This window comes from Labeo rohita, chromosome 10, assembly GCF_022985175.1.
Source record: "Labeo rohita strain BAU-BD-2019 chromosome 10, IGBB_LRoh.1.0, whole genome shotgun sequence".
Taxonomy (NCBI): domain Eukaryota; kingdom Metazoa; phylum Chordata; class Actinopteri; order Cypriniformes; family Cyprinidae; genus Labeo; species Labeo rohita.
This window is the reverse complement of record NC_066878.1, coordinates 7,456,137-7,475,600: the sequence shown is the minus strand read 5'-3', so window position 1 is coordinate 7,475,600 and position 19,464 is coordinate 7,456,137. Positions and strand designations below refer to the sequence as shown.

At 35.2% G+C, this 19,464-nt stretch overlaps 1 protein-coding gene across 28 annotated transcripts in view; it reads left to right on the top strand.

Moving 5' to 3' along the window:
* dlg2 (discs, large homolog 2 (Drosophila)) overlaps positions 1-19,464 on the top strand; it is a 273,796-nt gene that overhangs the window by 182,726 nt on the left and 71,606 nt on the right. For 21 of the 28 annotated variants that reach the window (XM_051121178.1, XM_051121202.1, XM_051121177.1 and 18 more), the window contains 6 exons: positions 4,569-4,619; positions 7,801-7,925; positions 11,724-11,893; positions 12,600-12,736; positions 14,492-14,636; positions 14,771-14,936. In XM_051121178.1, the coding sequence (XP_050977135.1) occupies positions 4,569-4,619; positions 7,801-7,925; positions 11,724-11,893; positions 12,600-12,736; positions 14,492-14,636; positions 14,771-14,936 (794 nt within the window). The remainder of the gene's footprint in view (positions 1-4,568; positions 4,620-7,800; positions 7,926-11,723; positions 11,894-12,599; positions 12,737-14,491; positions 14,637-14,770; positions 14,937-19,464) is intronic. The other 7 variants (XM_051121189.1, XM_051121186.1, XM_051121188.1 and 4 more) reach the window with 1 other exon arrangement.

Genomic DNA, 19,464 nt, shown 5'->3' with positions numbered 1-19,464 from the left:
GAGTCTTATTATGTCTCGGCCCGAGGGATATTTCGTGTTTAATCACTGCGATGGGCGTAAAAATATGCCATCCCATCAGCCAGAACTCTAAAGGGAAAGCTGCTGCTTGAAAGTGGCCAGTTCCTGCATTGTAGTCAAACAGTCGTCATGGAAACATGACCCGCTCCGTGTCGTTTGCACAAGCTGTGTGGATGAACGCGCTCAGGCGCGTCGTACATTCGCGAGTTTGTTTGGTGCCACATTTGTGGTGACTCACCAGTTTAATGTGAGCTTTTACACCCCGGATGCTGCATGGTGAACTCCCCTCCCACCGTCCCCTCTGCAGCTGCACTCTCCCCCGGTCCCCAGCGTCTCACATTTGCAACACCATGCGGCTCAGAATGCTAATGCCACTCAAAGCCCAGTAATTGGGTTATTTCTTCAGGGAAAGATGGAAAGGCCATGTTTTTCTTGACCTAAAGAAAAGTTCTCCAAACTTAATGACCAAATGAAGTGCGTGTGATTATCAGTCGGTTGATAAGGGGTGCTGTTCTGTTCTGATGAGCACTGCTGTTGTTAATGATCTCAGTTACTCTGTCTTATTGGTTTCTTATTCTCATCCATCAATTATCACATCCACAGTTGTCTCCCTGATTGTGTTCGTAGCCATATTCAGGGTGTTCTAAAGAGCCCTCGCACACACATGCTGACGAAACTGAGGAGAAGCGGCACGGCTTCTGCCGCTCTGATTAGCTAGCGTCAAACAGAAGTACTTGTGTGCACTGGGAATACATTTTGACTCAGACAGTGGCCATAACAGATGTTGTATCTGGCCAACAATTTCATTATATTATTTGTGTAGTTTCTATATTACAGGGTTTCTTTTGATTTATTTGATTTTGATTTTGGGTAAACTCAGGTTTAACTTAAACTAAACTCATTGGGAATTTAAACTTGAGACATTTATCACTCTGTAGTAATGTTCACAGCACTGTATCTGTGAGCAGTCATATGAAATTGCGAATCATGTTTATAGTATTGTTTAATTTTGGATAACTTCTCTGCATTTCGGATTTGTAATATTCAGTTGATGTAGATTATTTACTTTATTGAATTTATTTTATTTTAGGGTTATGCATATGTATCTTTGAGTTATAGTTTTCAGATCTATTTTTATTTTATGCATATAATCATTTTTTATTTTACTTTACATATATTAAATAAAAAAAATATATATAAAAATTATAATAATTGTGAATAATTGTGACTCTTTTCTCACAATTCAAATTTTTTTCTCAAAATTGTGATACAAACATACTTCGGACATTTGTTCGCAGAACTGTGCTTTTTCAACTCGCACTTTTTTACTTTTTTCTCAGATTTGTGTGATAGAAACTCGTAGTTGCAAGATATATAGTCAGTATTGCATGATATAAAATCGCAATTGTGAGGAAAAAAACTCACAATTCTAAGAACATAACCTTTTTTAGATTATGTTCAGAGTTTATATCTCACAATTCTGAAAAAGTCAGAATCACAAGAAAAAAAAGTTAAGATTGCAAGATACAAACTCGCATTTGCAAGAAAAAAGTCAGAATTGCGAGATGCTCACATTTGTGAGGAAAAAAACTCAGAATTACAAGATACAAACTTGCATTTGAGAGGAAAGAAGTCAGAATTGCAAGATACTAATTTGCATCTGCGAGAAAACATCAGAATTGCGAGTTTATATATCACTACTTGACTTTATAATTCACAATTGCGAGTTTATATCTCACAATTCTGAGAAAAAGTCAGAATTGCGAGATACAGACTTGCATTTGAGAGAAAAAAATCTGAATTGCAAGATACAAACTCGCATTTGCAAGAAAAAAGTCAGAATTGCGAGATGCTCGCATTTGTGAGGAAAAAAGGCAGAATCACGAGATACAAACTTGCATTTGAGAGGAAAAAAGTCAGAATTGTGAGTTTATATATCACTACTTGACTTTATAATTCACAATTGTGAGTTTATATCTCACAATTTAGGGAAAAAGTCAGAATTGTAAAAAAAAAAAAAAAAAAGTCAGAATTGCAAAGTACAAACTCACATTTGAGAGAACAAAAGTCCGAACTGCAAGATACTAACTCGCATTCGTGAAAAAAAGTCAGAATTGTGAGATACTTGCATGTGTGAGGAAAAGTCAGAATTGCAAGTTTATGTACCACTATTCTGACATTATAATTCACAGTTCTGAGAAAAAGTCAGAATTGCAAAAAAAAAAAGTCAGAATTGCAGGATACAAACTAGCATTTGCAAGAAAAAAGTCAGAACTGCGAGTTTGTATCCCGCTGTTCTGACTTTATAACACGCAATTGCGAGTTTATCTCACAATTCTGAGAAAAAGTCAGAATTGCGAGATTCGAACTCACATTTGCAAGAAAAAAGTCAGAATTGCAAGATACCAACTGCGAGGAAAAGTCAAAATTGCCAGTTTATATACCACTATTCTAACTTTGTAACTTGCAATTGTGAAAAAGTCAAAATTGCGAGAGAAAAGGCAGAATTGCGAGTTTATATCCTGCTATTTTGAATTTATAACTCGTAATTGCGAGTTTATGTCTCACAATTGTGGGAAAAAAAGTCCTTTTTTATTCACTGGAGGAAACAGGCTTTTATAGTTTTAGTGTTATACATATGCACGTCCATGTGCCTTCTGTCTTTTGATTATAGAGGAGAACCAATTTTAGTAGTTACAGTAATGTATCCACTTTGTGTCTGATTCAAGATTCCAAATGCCCCCTTAAGTAATTCATCCTGGTTTTGACTGTGGACCAACTGACTAAATACTTTACCGAATCTCCCTGCATGGCTGAAGAATGTCAGCTAGAATTCAACAAATGAATTCATCTGAGAAATGTTGAGTGAGATACTGCATTCAGCTCTGCGCTCTTGACATCTGTTTGGTCCTCATGTTTAAGAGCAGGTGTAGTCTAGAGGCTTCCAACTGATGCTGTAAATGAAAGGTCATGTCGCTCTGAGGAGAGCAGCGAGACCGTATTCAGCGATGTCTCTCTCTCTCTCTCTTTCTCTCTGTTGAACAGCTGAGGTGGCTGAGGCATAAATGAGCTTGTTCACTGGGTTTCAATTAGCCATGAATGACTGTTTCTCTTTCTCCAGCTGTCTGAAATACTCCCCTCAGTATAAAAAAAAGTCAAAATGTGAAACATGCACACTCACTGGAAATGCCAAGGCTGCCTCATTATCGAGGCACTTCAACATAAAATGTCCTTGTTCACAACATGGTCTGTGGACAGCACCTGTGAAATGATGCTGGTTACCACAGAAAATAAATAGTCTAATAGTTGTAAAACATCGTAAAAACGTACACAAATTGCGTTATTTATACTTATTTATTTCAGGTTATTTTAAATTGTAGTAATATTTCACAATATTACTGATTTATTTTATTTTTGGTCAAATAAATGAATAAAAAAATCTTACTGACTTTTGAACTATATATAAAACTATATATAATAGTACGTAGTATGTAACTATAATATGAAACTAAAATAATTATGGATATATTTTATAATTTTTTTTAGGGCTGTTAAACGATTAATCACGATTAATCGCATACAAAATAAAAGTTTGAGTTTGCCTAATATGTGTTTATTATGTATTTATTAATACAAACACATTCATGTATATATTTAAGAAATATTTACAAGTATATGTATTATAATTTTTATAGAATTTGCTATATATAAATAAAAATATTTTGTACATATATTTATCTTAAATATATACATTAATTTGCAAACTTAAAGTATTATTTTATGTGCAATTAATCACGATTAATCGTGTGACAGCCCTAACTTTTTTTTTCTTTTACAGATTCAGTGTACATTGTAGTGTATCTGAAGCAGCCAAAAGTGGAGCATGTTTGTGTGCTGAAATTATAAACATGAGAGCAGCCGTGCTGCTTGAAAATCTCTTTAGCATGTATTAGAGCACCTTACAGCCATTACGTTTGCTTCACTTATTAATAAATAATTAAGATGAATGTCTCCAATCAAGCACAAAGATGACCCTTATTTGAAATTGAACTTGAAATTGGATTAGTTGTCTTTCAATGTCATTTCTAACAGTGCGTTGAGTATGAATTAATCTCCAAAAGGCTGCTTGAGATAGCATGTCTGCCCCAGAGGCCTGGTCCCATTGTACAAGCAGGTAAATGATTATGGATTTTAGTGTCTGGACTCAGATTTAGACAATTATATCTAATGCGGTGAGCTGAATAGATATGAGGCTCAATGTCTGCTGAAGATGTATGAAAGCCCCGTGACTGTTTCATGCAAGGAGAACGAGTTGAATGCTTATTTGACTTATCCTTTATCACATCGTTTTCAATTTAGTCCTTAAGCTCGCACAAAATATTTTGAACTGTTATGAACCTCTTTCCACATCATTTGGCTGCTGCCGGTTTAGGATCTCATTGTAGCATCGCAGTTAGATATTTAATGTGACGGTTGAATGATTAATGCCCTCTTTGAATTGCATCTGCAAACACATCTAATGGGATTTTATTTTTTTTTCTCTCCAATAGGTAAATGGGACAGAAATTGAATATGAATTTGAAGAGATTACATTAGAGCGGGTAAGTGTTTCTCTCTCTCAGTACACAGTACACAGCCGTAAATACGTAGACTCGGAGTTGAGTTGAGCATGTCATGTTTTATGCCCGTGTGAGTTCTTCCGCATGATAATACAATCATTCACAGCTTGGATTGTGAGTATGATCTTGAAACATAACCGTAAAACATGACCAGTCATAGAACAAGCTTAGCCTGTGATTAGGAATGTGAGATCATTTGATTTAATGATGATTGCTTTTTTGTTTTTGACTAGTCATTGTAAAAAGCTCTCGATTACATTTCCGTATATGGGCCAGTCTACAGAACTGGTGCATACTGCTGGCCCGCCCAAAAAAAAAGCACATTTAAAAAGCATTTAGGTATTCTAATCTTAGATGTTTATTAAGATCCTTCTACTATCCATTGAAACCCATAACAATATTTAAAATATCAATAAGCTTAATAAATATAAAATCATCATTTATTTGGTACTTTCAATTGGGAGGTGGCTGTCCTGAACCCTAACCCCTAAATTTTAACTTATGAAATTATATTGAAATAATTTAGCATTTTATGCATTTTTGATTTTCTAAAAATTTTTTTGTAAATTATGAAACTTAAAATGTAAAAAAAAAAATTGTGTCCTTCGTTTTCATGTCACTACTGAAACAATGTATGTTTTAGTCCAATGGCTGAAACTTATTTTAACTACACCCCTACATTTATGATCAGGAAATTTTCATGTGTCCTTCTCTCTCATAGCTACATGCTGAGTAGATATGCCCCATCATTTTGAGGCAAATGTGTTCAAAAGTCTGAAAAATCTGTGTGTAACTTTAAGGAATGTCATTACCAAACCGCAATTAATACCACAGAGCACACTTTTTTGGGTGATATTCCAGAACATTTAGTTTTTTATATGTGTACAGCTGTTCAGAACTGTGCTAGCTAACCGTATGCTGATTAGCATCTTTGAGCTAGGCTCAAAAGTATCTAAAATTGGCACTACCGAACTTTGGTGAAGTTTCGATAGTGACATAATTGTTTTTTTGGGTGTTATTCCATAAAATGTAGTTTTTATGTGTGTACAACTGTTCAGAACTTCGCTGATTAGTATCTAAAATTGTCACTATCATAACAGTCACAACCAAAACATTTGGTGAAGTTTCAGTAGTGACATTTGTTTAACCATTTTCTGATCAGCATCTTTAAGCTAGGTTTAAAATGATCTAAAATTGCCACTACCAAAACAGCCACTACTGAAACATTTGGTAAAGTTTTGGTAGTGACATCACTGTTTTTTGGGGGTGTTATTCTATAAAACGTAATATACTACATAAAATGTAGTTTGTACAACTGTATAACTGTTGACTGTGCTAGCTAACCATGTGCTGATTAGCATCTTTGAGCTGAGCTCAAAGTATCTAAAATTGTCACTACCAAAACAGTCAAGACCGAAACAACTTTTGGTAGTGACATCATTGTTTTTTGGGGGTGTTATTTAATAAAATTTAGTTTGTACGTGTGTACTGTTCAGAACTGTGCTAGTTAACCTTGTGCTGATTAGCATCTTTTAACTTGTCTCTTTAAACGTCCAAAACATGGGAACATATAATCCTTTATTTGGGGGGGAATTTTAAATATTTTAGTATGTTTTTGTAGTGTTTTAGTATGTGGGTTAAAATTCTATAATGTAATATGGTCACTACTGAAAATCTGTCGTCACGACCAAAACATGGGATGTTTTGTCGAAAATGAAGTATATTGAATTATCAACTAAGATGTTATGATGTTTGGTTCAATGTATATTCAACTAATGAAAGCTTAGCTTTGAAATCAGTATGATCAACTTTTTGCCTTTTACAATGAAAAATTGGATTCAAAATACTTGAAATATTATTAAAATTGTAATTGCTATTTATTTACCTCTAAAACTTAGCAAAAAAAAAAAATATTTACAAGGTAGATAAACAGTAAGCAAAATCTTAATAGGTCAATGTAACCCTTCTTATTAAATTATATATTTCTGTGTTTCAGTATTGACAAATATTCCAAAACTTTCTGAAAGTACAATATGAAAATTCACTGCACAATTACTAGAAATGTGTACCTTGGGTATTATGCAGTTTGCATACATAAAAAAATTGTGGAAAAAGACATTTTTACAAAAGATGTTTCCAACTCTGACTTTGCACCAATTCTGTAGAATCGCCCATATACATATTTATGAATGCATTGTTATAAAAGTAAGAATACCTTTAATAATGCATTATACAAATTCGTTGGAAAGTATTACTGAAGCTTCAATTTAGACAGATATCACAGAACCCTCTTAATTGGGCCACTGTATGTGCTTTATTTGCAAGTGAAAGCCTGGGGTGCACAGTAGAGGCAGTGTGAGAGAGAGAAAGCGAGAGAAAATTAGACGGCTGCAGATGACATTCTGGCAGCTGCAATCGGATCCACATGACTAGACACAGAGCACGGACAATAGCAAAGGTCAACTAGACCAGAGGGAGCGCAGATTTGTCCGACCCTGGAGCCAGGAGGCTGAGAGTGTATATTCAGGGGTTTCTGCAGACTCAACTGAGATTACAAGCTAGAAAATTGGATACATGCCGAGGCGATAACTCTGCTGCTAGGGGCTGATCTGTTATTGTCACCCATTTCTCAGTCTTTCTTTCACTTTAAAACCATCTCTCCACCCTGACGCTAAAGTTTAGGTTTTGCCTTTGCTGTTCTATAAAACAGAGACAACCTCTCAGCATAGCCAGTGAACATATCTAATCAGCAAAGATTAATTCTTCTCACGATCCACTTTATTTAAAGCCTAAAAGCCTGTGTATTATACCAAGGCAGCACCCCGGAGAGCCCCATCATAAACACGTCACTTCAAAATATTAGCCTGTTAGTCTATTTATGTCTCAGAGATGTTAAATGTGGCTCTGGCCCACGGTTGTGACAGGTTTTGATTTGTGAGTTTGCGTTGCTCAGAGGCGCACGCCGTGCCAAACTGTAAACACTGATGAGTCATGGGTAGCGAAGTGCGCCTCTTATAAAACTATAAAAGCTATGTTATGCTTCTCTCTTTTTGTTCATTCTGTTGTGGTTCTGTTATTCAGGCTCTTTTCACTGAGGCGAAGGTCTAATAAAGGGGCAATCCAGCTTTAATATGTTCCTCTGTATGTGTGTGTGTCTCCTCAGGGTAACTCAGGGTTGGGGTTTAGTATAGCAGGTGGTACAGATAACCCTCACATCGGCGATGATCCTGGGATCTTCATCACAAAGATCATCCCTGGAGGAGCGGCAGCTGAAGATGGCAGACTCAGGTGGGCCAGTGTTTCATATCACACTTGTGCGCATGCATTTGTTGTGTTACATACAATTGTTGATGCTTATATATAAAAATATACACTGCCATTCAAAAGTTTGGGATCAGTAAGATTTTTAAATTTTTTTTTTTTTAAAAGAATTCTCTTTTGTCCATCAAGGCTGCATTTATTTGATCAAAAAATACAGAAAAAAACTGTAATGTTGTGAAATATTATTATAGTTTACAATAATGGTTTTCTATTTTAATATATTTTAAATTATAATTTATTCCTGTGATGCAAAGCTGAATTCTCATCAACCATTATTCCAATCTTCAGTGTCACATGATCCTTCAGAAATCATTTTAATATGCTGATTTATTACTTTTATTATCAATAAAGAAAACAATATTTTTTTGGAACTTTGATTCTTTTTTTCAGGATTCTTTGATGAATAAAAAGTTTTAAAAGAACAGCATTTATTCAAAATAGAAATATTTTCTAACAATATAAGTCTTTGCTATCAGTTTTTATCAATTCAACACATCCTTGCTGAATAAATGTATTAATTTCTTTCAAAAAAAAAGGAAAGGATAAAAATGTACTGACCAAAAAATTTTAAATGGTAGTTACAAAATATATATTGTTACAAAATATATCTATTTTAAATCAATTTTGTTCTTTTTAATAAAAACTTGAAAAAACAGGATTCCTAAAAAGGACAGGACAGGTTCCCAAAAAATATGGAGTAATGATGCTGAAAATTCAGCTTTGCATTACAGGAAGTAATTACATTTCTAAATATATTTACACATAGAAAACAGTTATTTTACATTGAAATAATATTTCACAATATTACTTTTTTTTCTGGATTTTTCATTAAATAAATGCAGCCTTGATGAGCATATAATTAATTAATTAATTAGTGTGTGTTTAGAGAATATTTAAATCTGAATATATATATATATATATGTATGAAATGTAATGCACACTTAAAAATAAAGGTTCTTTACTGGCATCTATGGTTCCATAAAGAACCTTTGACATCCATAAAACCTTATACAAAAAATTATACAAAAAAAGTTCTTAGTGGAAAAAAGGTTCTTTAGAATATTAAAATGTCCTTCACACTAAGAAAAAAAGTATTTATTTTAAGAACTGTTCACTTTAAGATTTCTTGGGGAACCCAAAAAGGTTCTACTATGGCATTGATACAGAAAAAAAGTCTGCAGGAATATTTATTTCTGAGTGTATGTAATACAAATAGTGATCTTATACTTTTTTTGACCTATTTTATGCCCATTATAGAAGTGATGAGTTGATTTTAAAGGGATAGTTCACCTAAAAAATGAAATGCTCATCCTGTCTTTCCAAACCCGTAAGACCTTTGCTCATCTTCGAAACACAAATTAAGATATTTCTGATGAAATCCGAGAGCTTGCAGAATCAAAAAACTCTTAGATTTCCTCAAAAATAGCTTAATTTGTGTTCCGAAGGTGAATGAAGGTCTTACGGGTTTGGAACAACATAAAGGTAAGTAATTCGTTTTAGAATTTTCATTTTGGGGTAACTTTTCGCTTTTAAAAATTTTGATGAACTGAAGGATTGTCAGAGGAAGTAATACTGTTACTTACTAAGATGGAGATAAATTCAGTAGATCACTAGGTAATTTTCTTTTTGGAAACATAATGATCTCGCTTATTGCTCTGGCTTCGTAGAGCATTCTCATTCTCTCCACCTCCCTCGCTCTTTTTCCTTCCCTCCCGTTTGCCTCTCGCTGCTGTAAATGATTGAAACTGGGCTGTTTATCACAGTCCTAATGTCTCTCTGGAGAGCTGAAGTACCTGAAGTTTTCTGCTGACTGCCACACACTCTGACCGCGAGGTACTTTAAAAAATTTACCATCTGCGAGGTCTGAGGTGACGTGTGTGGGTATAACGAATAGACCTGACCAAATCGCTTTCAGAGCGTGTCAGTCTTCCACAGGGTAAAAACAAACAAGTATGCATTATACATTTTACGTAAATATGCAAGATTTAAAGATTCTGGTCTTGATTTTGTGAACATTTAGTTGTAAAAAAATGACAACAGAAGGAATAGTAAATGAAAGGGATAGTTCCCCTTAAAAATGAAGATTTTATAATTTACTCACCCTCATGACTGTCTTTCATTTGTGGAACTTACAAGATATTTTTATATTTTGACAATCAAAAGTTTTGATGAATATAATTATTTTCCATTCCACAAATACTAAATTATAAGATACAGTCCACAAACACGTACTATACACTCTTGCTGTATGCAGACAATTATCTCATTTGTTTCTATTTTTATGTCTCCCAAAGAATTAGGTAGAAAGTTGATTATTCAATAATATGGCAGAACTCAATTCAAGTCTCCTGATCTATGAAAGAGCATTCTTTGACCAATAAGATGTTCCTCTGGCTATTTCTGAAGAGGCTGAAGGCTGGATGTGTTTGAAATTCATGTCAGGGCTGATCAGGAGTTGATTGAGAGGGTTGTTTTATTAGAAGCAAGTGTAATTAGATTGTGCTGGAGAGATAGCAGATCTTCCTGTGCTTTGTATGCGTGTGTGTACGGCGCTGCGAACAGCAGCTGCATGTGTCAGCCCCGTCTGAGCCTTTCCCCCTGCTCTGCTCCATGACTTGGCTGTTTTCTTTTATCCTCTCATTCTCAATCAGGTCTGTCAGGGCTTGGAGCATCACCAATCCTCCTCTTGCTTGTTCTCTCTAGGCTTTAACGTTCAGTATTCTGCCTTATCCCCGTTAGCGTCTTTCTCTCTTTTTCTCTTTCTATTCCCCTTCCTGTCCACCCCATATTCTGCGTTTGCTCTTTTAAAAGAATACGACACTTTGAACGTTCGCCAAGAAGCCGTGATAGATTTATTGTGAGTTGGAGGTGAACAGCATTTAGAGAAGCAATTACATTGTGTATGGAGTTTTTTTCTGCTCTACCCTTGTTTGACTTTGGGAGTGTTGGAAGCAGAGCAGTCTCTGGATAGATCATGCAGGCTTTAAAGATTCGAGGAGCAAAGGAACAGGAAGTTGCATCAGAGATTCTATATTGGACATAATGTTGGACTGGGATCAGTGACATGAATGAGACATTGTTCAACAACAATTATATGAATATATGTTTTAATACTAATTTTTAATACTTTTTATATATATGATTAAATGATTAAAACATGTTATACACAAAAAAATAACTAAAATTAAACAAAGTGACTATATTCATTATTAAATAAATAAATGCAAAATAAATAAATCTTTGTTTTATTTTCATATAATTTATATACTATTATATACACTAGGGTCAGTAAACCACTATTTTAAATTACAATAATATTTCACAATATTACAAATTTCTGTATTTTTAATAAAATAAACGCAGAAAAGCAGAAAAGACTTCTTTATTTATAAAGACGTCTCTCACGCTCTCTATACATGTCAATTTTGAAATCTATGATACCTGTTTTTATTTAGATCGCCACTATAGGTTGCCATAGGCATCATGTTAAACTGACTAAATTTAGTTGTTGAACACTTTTCAGCTATATATACATATGTATTAAATCAATTGTGTATATGTTGCATATATACGTGTGTGTGTGTTCATGTTTTGGTTGAGTGTGTGTGCTTGTTTGCTGGGTCTCAGCTGCAAAATGTGAGCATGCCCCAGGAGGCAGCTGTCCTTGGACCACAGGCTGCCGTGATCTGGAACTCTCTGCAGGAGGCTGAACCACGCACTGAGGACTCCAGAAAACTAACTCCTCGCTCTTATTTCTCTCCGCAGAGTAAATGACTGTATTTTGCGTGTGAACGACGCAGATGTCTCAGAGGTGTCTCACAGTAAGGCGGTGGAGGCTCTGAAAGCGGCCGGATCGATTGTGAGGCTCTATGTGCGCAGGAGGAGACCAATGCTGGAAACCGTCACCGAAATCAAACTCATAAAAGGACCAAAAGGTTTCGAATTTACAATTACCGTAAAACCCATCTGTTACCTGAGCTGCTTGTCACGGTTTGCATTATGGAAGTGTCACGGTGGTTGGCTGCTTTGCAAAAAGTCATTTTTACTTTGGTTTTGTTTGTTCATAGTTTGGCACATTCCTAGTTTGCATCCAGTATTTTTGCTGTTATAAAAGAAAATAGGCTATTACGCATGTACACATTCATATCTAGGGTGCAAAGATAAATGGAAAACAAATCAAGATTTGAAACTCCACTGAGCCCGACTGGTTGTTGTTTGGGCGGAGCAATAAACACAACTATATCCTGAGAAAGGCACAGCTTTGATGCATTATTCAGAGCACATAGAGGAAAATGCATCACACATATACACACACATAGAAGCATTTGAGCACATTTGGAGGAAGAGCTTCGGGCACCGTAGACTCCTCAAACCAAAACACCATTAACACACTCTACAGTACAACACTTGTTTTCTCCTTTAGGAAACAGAGGAACTTGATTATGCTTGAGGAAAGTGTATACTTGCTGCTCTGAGAGATTTTTGAGTACTGTTTATTACTAGTAGTCAGTTCTGGAAAAATTCAACATTGCTTCTTTGAGGAAATGACAGTAGTATGGTAAATTAGCGGTAGTCTGTTGTCACTGTCTCTCTGGGGACACAGCTAACACTTTTGATTTGTCCTTTATTAAAATCCCATAGGGCTCGGCTTCAGTATTGCAGGTGGTGTGGGAAACCAGCACATCCCAGGTGATAACAGCATTTATGTCACAAAAATCATTGATGGGGGAGCTGCACAAAAGGACGGACGGTTACAAGTTGGAGACAGACTGCTTATGGTATGGCTCATTGACCTCTTTTTTATTTTATTTTATGTTTTTATGTCTTTTGTTTAGTTTTAGTTTTTGTATTTTTCATTTCATTTTAGGACTGTCAGAGTTAATGCATTAATTTAATGGAGAAGTCCACTTCCAAAACAAAGATTCACATATAATTTACTCACCCCCTTGTAATTCAAGATGTTCATGTCTTTCTTTCTTCATTTGTACAGAAATTATGTTTTTTGAGGAAAACATTCTGCATTTTTCTCCATATAATGGACTGATATGGTGCCCCGATTTTGAACTTCCAAAATGCAGTTTAAATACGGATTCAAACGATCCAAAATGTGGTTGTAAATAATCCCAGCCGAGGAAGAAAGGTCTTATCTAGCGAAATGATCAGTTATTTTCATTAAAGAAATACAATTTAAATACTTTTTCATCTCAAACACTCGTCTTGCCTTGCTTTCCCTGAACTCTGTTTTTTTCTGGTTCATGACGGTTTGGGTATGTCGAAAAACTCAAACTCATACATTGCTGCAGAAGTACCGACCCAGTCTTTGCAAAGTAAACATGCAAAGAAGATCAAACACCCTTAAAAAAAAACAGGTAAAACAGCGAGGAAGTTCAAAATTGGGGCACCATATTAGTCCATTATTTTGGAAAAAAATGCTGAAATGTTTTCCTCAAAAAACATCATTTCTTTACGACTGAAGAAAGAAAGATATGAACATCTTGGATGAAAAGGGGGTGAGTACATTACATGTGAATGCGACTTCTCCTTTAAGTTAACTAGAATTTAATCGCACTAAATGTCTCAGCTAAAATATGATGTATCAGAACTAAAATGAATTTGTGGCTTTCTTATTTTATTTTATTTTATTTTATTTTATTTTATTTTATTTTATTTTATTATTTCAGTTTGATTTAGTTTTGTCTTTTAATTTAATTTAGTGTTTTAGTTTTTGTGTTTTAATTTCATTTCAGGGCTGTTAGAGTTAATGCATTCATTAAAGTTGACTAGAATCTAATCACACTAAATTTCTCAGTTAAAGTACCATGTATCAGAACTAAAATTAATTTGTGGCTTTTTTAATTATTTTATTTTATTTTAGAACTGTGAGTAATTTGTGGCTTTTTAAATGTTATTTTAGTTAGTTTTAGAGTGATGAAAATGTATTTGAATTTAGTCTCAGGTTTTCCCAGTTAGTATTTAGTGTTTTGTTGTTGTTGTAGTATATGATTTTGCTTTTTTTTTTTTTAAATTAAATTTTATGTTTATTCTTCTTTTGAGTGTTTGATGTTAAAATACTTCCTACTATCCCTGTATTCATTCCTAAGTTTATTTTCGCCACAAATGTGCCAAAATGCATCTCCAATTAGCTCAACTAGTGGCTTGAGTTTGGGGCAAATTTTGATTGTTTCATACCATTTTGATGCTTCATACACAACAAAAACAAAAAGTCACTCTCCAAATGCCTGGAAGCAGCCCTAGGAGATCTTTAGGAAATAAGCTGAATCTATAGTTGGCTGATTACATTCCTGAAGTTTCGCTCAAGTGTCAGTGTCAAACTCCATTGCTTTTAATCCAAGGGGGTTGTTAAACGCTTTAAGACTGAGTTTGATTTAATTAGCAAGATCAGTGCTGTGTGTAATCCACTGGGCAGGACACATTTGGCAGCTCTGATTTGCCGTTGACCACTAGAGCGTAACTGTTTACGCAACCCTGGATTGCCCGCTTAACCCATCTCGCTTGTTTTCTCTTTCACCCAGGTGAATAACTACACTCTCGAAGAGGTGACCCATGAAGAAGCAGTGGCCATATTGAAGAACACGTCAGATGTGGTATACCTAAAGGTTGGGAAACCCACTAGTGTCTATCTCTCAGACCCCTATGGGCCGCCTGATATCACACACTGTGAGTGATTCTTACTACATTAACTTCATTATATAATACATAAGCTTTCTTAAACTTCAGAAATTTGATACTAAAATGGCAATGTGATTAACCAGTGTATGTAACATAAACACTCTCTCTTTGTCTCAATACAGCATTCTCACCCGCTATGGAAAATCATATCCCTTCCCCCGGTAATAACGGCACTCTGGAATATAAGTCCAGTCTTCCGCCCATCTCCCCCGGCCGATATTCCCCCCTGCCCAAGCACTTGCTGGGGGAAGAGGACATTAACAGGTTGGATGGTTTTTCCTTCCTACGGTAATTCCCTCCCTTTCTACCAGACGCCACTGCCCACAGGTAGACTGTGTAGCCCCCTTCCCCCATGTGTCCCGTGGAAATCCGAAAGACAATCAAGCAGCGGCATCACACGTAGTGATGGGATTGTTTTGGGATTTACTGTCCCATCCTTTACTCCCTCCTGTCCTGTTAGTTCCGTACTGTTTTTATGTTCCTGGATTTTTACTGGTCCGTGTTTGTTGTGAATGTACAGAACAACATCGGCTCTGAAACACCAGCAAGTTTTATTGGTATTTATTGGTAAACTTGCTCATTAGCTGACCCGGTGCATTTGTGGCGCACACAGGTCTGAGTTCTGCAATACTCAACACTCAATAAATAAGCTCAAAGATGCAAGAAGCAAGCTAAAATAGCATGGTTGCTTTAAAGTAATACATATTTGTTTTCACTTTGCTTAGTTAACTCAAAGCTAAGTCTAGTACATTATTTTTAAATGCAAGTAGTGGTGTCAATCGATTAAAAAAAAAAATAGCTAATTGCACTTTTTTTCTGAAATTAATCACGATTAATCCCACCTAACATTAAAGTTTTTAAGCATACTTAATTTCACATTCAATCTTCAAATTAATGTAGAAACAACAAAGACAGTGTATTTTTAATACTTGTTAAATATTTTTTATGACTGAATGTATCACTGATACCAATATTATTGATGTCTGTAGGAAATTGTTTTTTTTTTTTCGCTAATATTTAACCATTGACTATAACCATACAACATTACAGTATAATTGAGAGCTATCAATTTGAACATTTATTAAACTTTTAAAAATAACGTCATCTAATTTAAGTGAGCTTAGAACAATCTTCACATAAACCCATTATTTACCTGTGCCCTTCAGCATGTAGGAAATATACAGAATTTTTTTTTTTTTCTTTTGTTCTTTGATTAATAGACATCACAGCAGTTGGGGTATTAGGTTATTTGGCTGCTATTACTCTAAGAGCTGCCGCTGCTAAACGTGACGCCAATCTGACACGCATACACGTAGTTTAATTTACGATTTAATATAAAATCATACAGGCTACAGCACACGCCGTCACATTTGTGTGTGCATTTGAAGCGCGCGTGCTGCGAGAACAGTATATCGGCTGTCAGGACAGGTAAATTCATTTTTACTGACAACATCTCATTTGCCTGCAGTTTACTGTTGTTCTACTAAAGCTCCCTCGTCACCCATGCCTTTCCCGTGCTCGTTTGAGTAGTGCCTGGCGCTAAAGTGAGGTTGGAGTGTGCTTCTGAAAAGTCTCCCATTTGATGTAGTCATAAAGACTTTCCACGACTAAATAAATGCACTTCTTTTACAGAGAAAAAGAAACAAAAGCAGCAGTTATGAGTAGGGTGGCCAACCCTAGCCCCACCCCTGCATTAAATATTTTTAATGCTGTTAAACTGGAAACGCTCTAATTATGACAGCACTAAATGCAATTTTAGCACTGTACATTTCATTTCCAAACTGTCATGATATCACAATAGAGCTGGGTGATATGAGCAAAAAAATGATCACGATAATTTTTTTCATATGAGTCGATATTGATAATTATCACGATATATGTCAAATCATTATTTCTTTCAAGTTTAAAGTCAGATTTTTGCGTTAAACTGAAAGTTGTAGAATCCAGACCATTAATTGCCCTTAACAAATAAATATCTAAATAGAAAAAATAATTTCTGCATGTTCTAATGAGTTATATTGTTTCAAATCAAGAAACATGTTTGGGTTGTCTGATAATGATAATAATAATAATATCACTTTTTTTGTCTCTTAGAAATGCACATTTAATAGTAGCTTGAGGATGCAGAGATACATTTTATGTTCATTATTAATCAGTAACATTGTAGCAAGTTTTATATGGTTAAATTTATTCTCGCCCAGCCCTATATCACAATAACCATTATTTACCATTTCACATCAGCTGTTTTGGATAAACCTGAACATGCTTTTAGCACCATTCATTGGACATTTCATTTTGAAAATGGTTGAAATGTGCAAGAAGCAATGCATTATCATTTTGCACTGACCTGTTTTTCAGTGAGTCTGGGTTGGTACACAATATCATGGAGATTTAGACGTGGTCTTTTTTTAGTAAGGAACCATGTAGAACACCCCAGCAACCACATAGCATAAGTTTTTTTATTGCAAAAAAAGGACTGATTCAGACTCTTGAATCTGTAATGGTATCAGTGTGGGTCGACAGCATGAACTTGTTTTTGCATGCTGGCTTGCTTTTAAGGGTGTTTTGGGAGACATATGTTCAGGACTGCAGGGCTGGGGATCTGTTTGGTTCACTGCGACGCAACCTGAACCTCTGAGTGATGTGAATACTGAGCATAATCCCTGGAGTTTTCTGGGAAAGAAAACTCAAGCACAGAACTGAATCCGAGAACTTGAGAACTGTGAATTTAGAATAGCAAAGAACATCACAACAGACTTCGGTTTTGATTAACTCGTCTCGCGCTCTTTCTGCCGGCTGGCTTCTTGATGTGTTAATGTACCCTCTGGTTGTTTAGGGCCTCTGAGGCTTTTGATAGCAATGTTATGAATGTCTAGAAATGGTTGTTTAACAGTATTTTGGGCTGTTGCCTCTCGGACACACGCTGAATCTGAATCCCAGAATTCCACTAGCATTATTGGCTTATGGCCACGCTCACAATAATAAGCTTCGTCAATCCACGGGGGAAAGATGGGTTTTGTTTTCCTGCAAATCTAGAGTATTTTTAGATGAAGAACTAATTACTAAATAAATACCAAAGTTCAAAACTGCCACTATAATTTCTCAACCATGTTTGTCATTTTTTTTACAGACAGCCTTGTTAACGTCTGCCACAGTTAATGTCACCCTGCTGTGAAAAATTCTAGTTCGACCAGAGAAACAGATTAAACCCCCTCTTCTCTGTCGGGTCGTCTGTGTTTTTGAGGATGCCTAAGCCCCTCTGGAACTTCAGCCCCCTTCATCTGTGTTTTTCACAGGAGAATCAAAGAAAAGCAAAAGTTTGGCTGAAGATTATAATATGGATAGGCATAATGTTGTACCAACTAATATCTTTTTTTAAGTTCAGAGACTTGGGAACGTATTTTAAGTAAAATATGGAATGAAGCATTTCGTGTAGATTTGCATAATAAATGTAAACTTATGTTATGGCTCACAAGTTGAATAATTAATTAGATGTGACATTTAGCAGATGTTCCAAGGGGGAGGATGGACATGTTTTTATTCGTGCGTATGTTCGTGCATGTGTCATTTTGGTTTAGGGCAACAGTGTGAAGATGCGGGCTGTGTAGGAGTTGGTCATGTTATGTGTAATCGTCATGCATTATGGGAGGAAAGTCATGCGTACAAATACACTTTAATATTACACAAAAAATTGTTGCAAATACATTGCATACCTCTATGAGGCTATAGGATAGCAAGCAAACCCACCCACTCACCCACACACACACGCCCTGGTCATTCAATCATCATGAATAATACAGCTGCAGAAGCAGAACGTTCCATACTCATGTACATACACACTCAGCAGTGCTACCTTGGGTCAGTATTTAATTATTACTAAGCACACCTCTAATGAACTGGACATTCATGATTATTAGATGTGTAGGCAGAGAGTTCTTATGTAATATGTCATTCAGCAAACTGTGCTTTTGTGGAGGAGCTGTCACTGACCTTAAGGACTTTTATTTCTGACTTTAATTTTAAGAAACTGTTATGTACATATGGTCATGGACACGTTCTTACATCAGCATCCTTTGTAAAGTCTATCAATCATCAGGTTAGCTTTAACCTTTACTTAAAACCAATGTTTCTTAGCATTTTTGAATTGTAGGTTCCCCACGTAGGCTGTGGTTTTTACAGTTACAAGTTACAAGATTTCTTTTTGTGCAGTTATGATGGCAAACTGCTTGCTTTTAAACTTAAGTATTAACATTAAATGTGTCAATAGAACAATACATTACCATTAAAAGTTTGGGTTTTGTAAGATCTTTTGAAAGAAGTCTCTTATGCGCAACATGGCTGCATTTATTTGTTAAAAATACAGTAAAAACAGTGAAATTGTGAAATATAATATAGGAATAAAATGTAAGAAATTTGAAATAACAAATAAAATAATTTTCTTTTACATTTTAATTTATTCCTATTATGGCAAAGGTGAATTTTCAGCAACCATTACTCCAGTCTTCAGTGTCACACGATAGAAATCATTCAATATGCTGATTTGGTCCTTAAGAAATGTTTCTAATTATCACTGTGGAATTCCAGAATTCTGTTATGCTGCTGTTTTCTGTTTTTGTAGAAATCATAACACAGTTTTAAGGATACTTAATGAATAAAATATTTAAAGAGAACAGCACTTATTTGAAATAGTAATCATTTAATGCATCCTTGCTAAAAATGATCATTTTCTGTTTATAAAAAAACATTTTTTAAAAATCATACTGACCCCAGACTTTTGATCTGTATTGTATGTTAGTTTTTAATGTGTATGACTGTT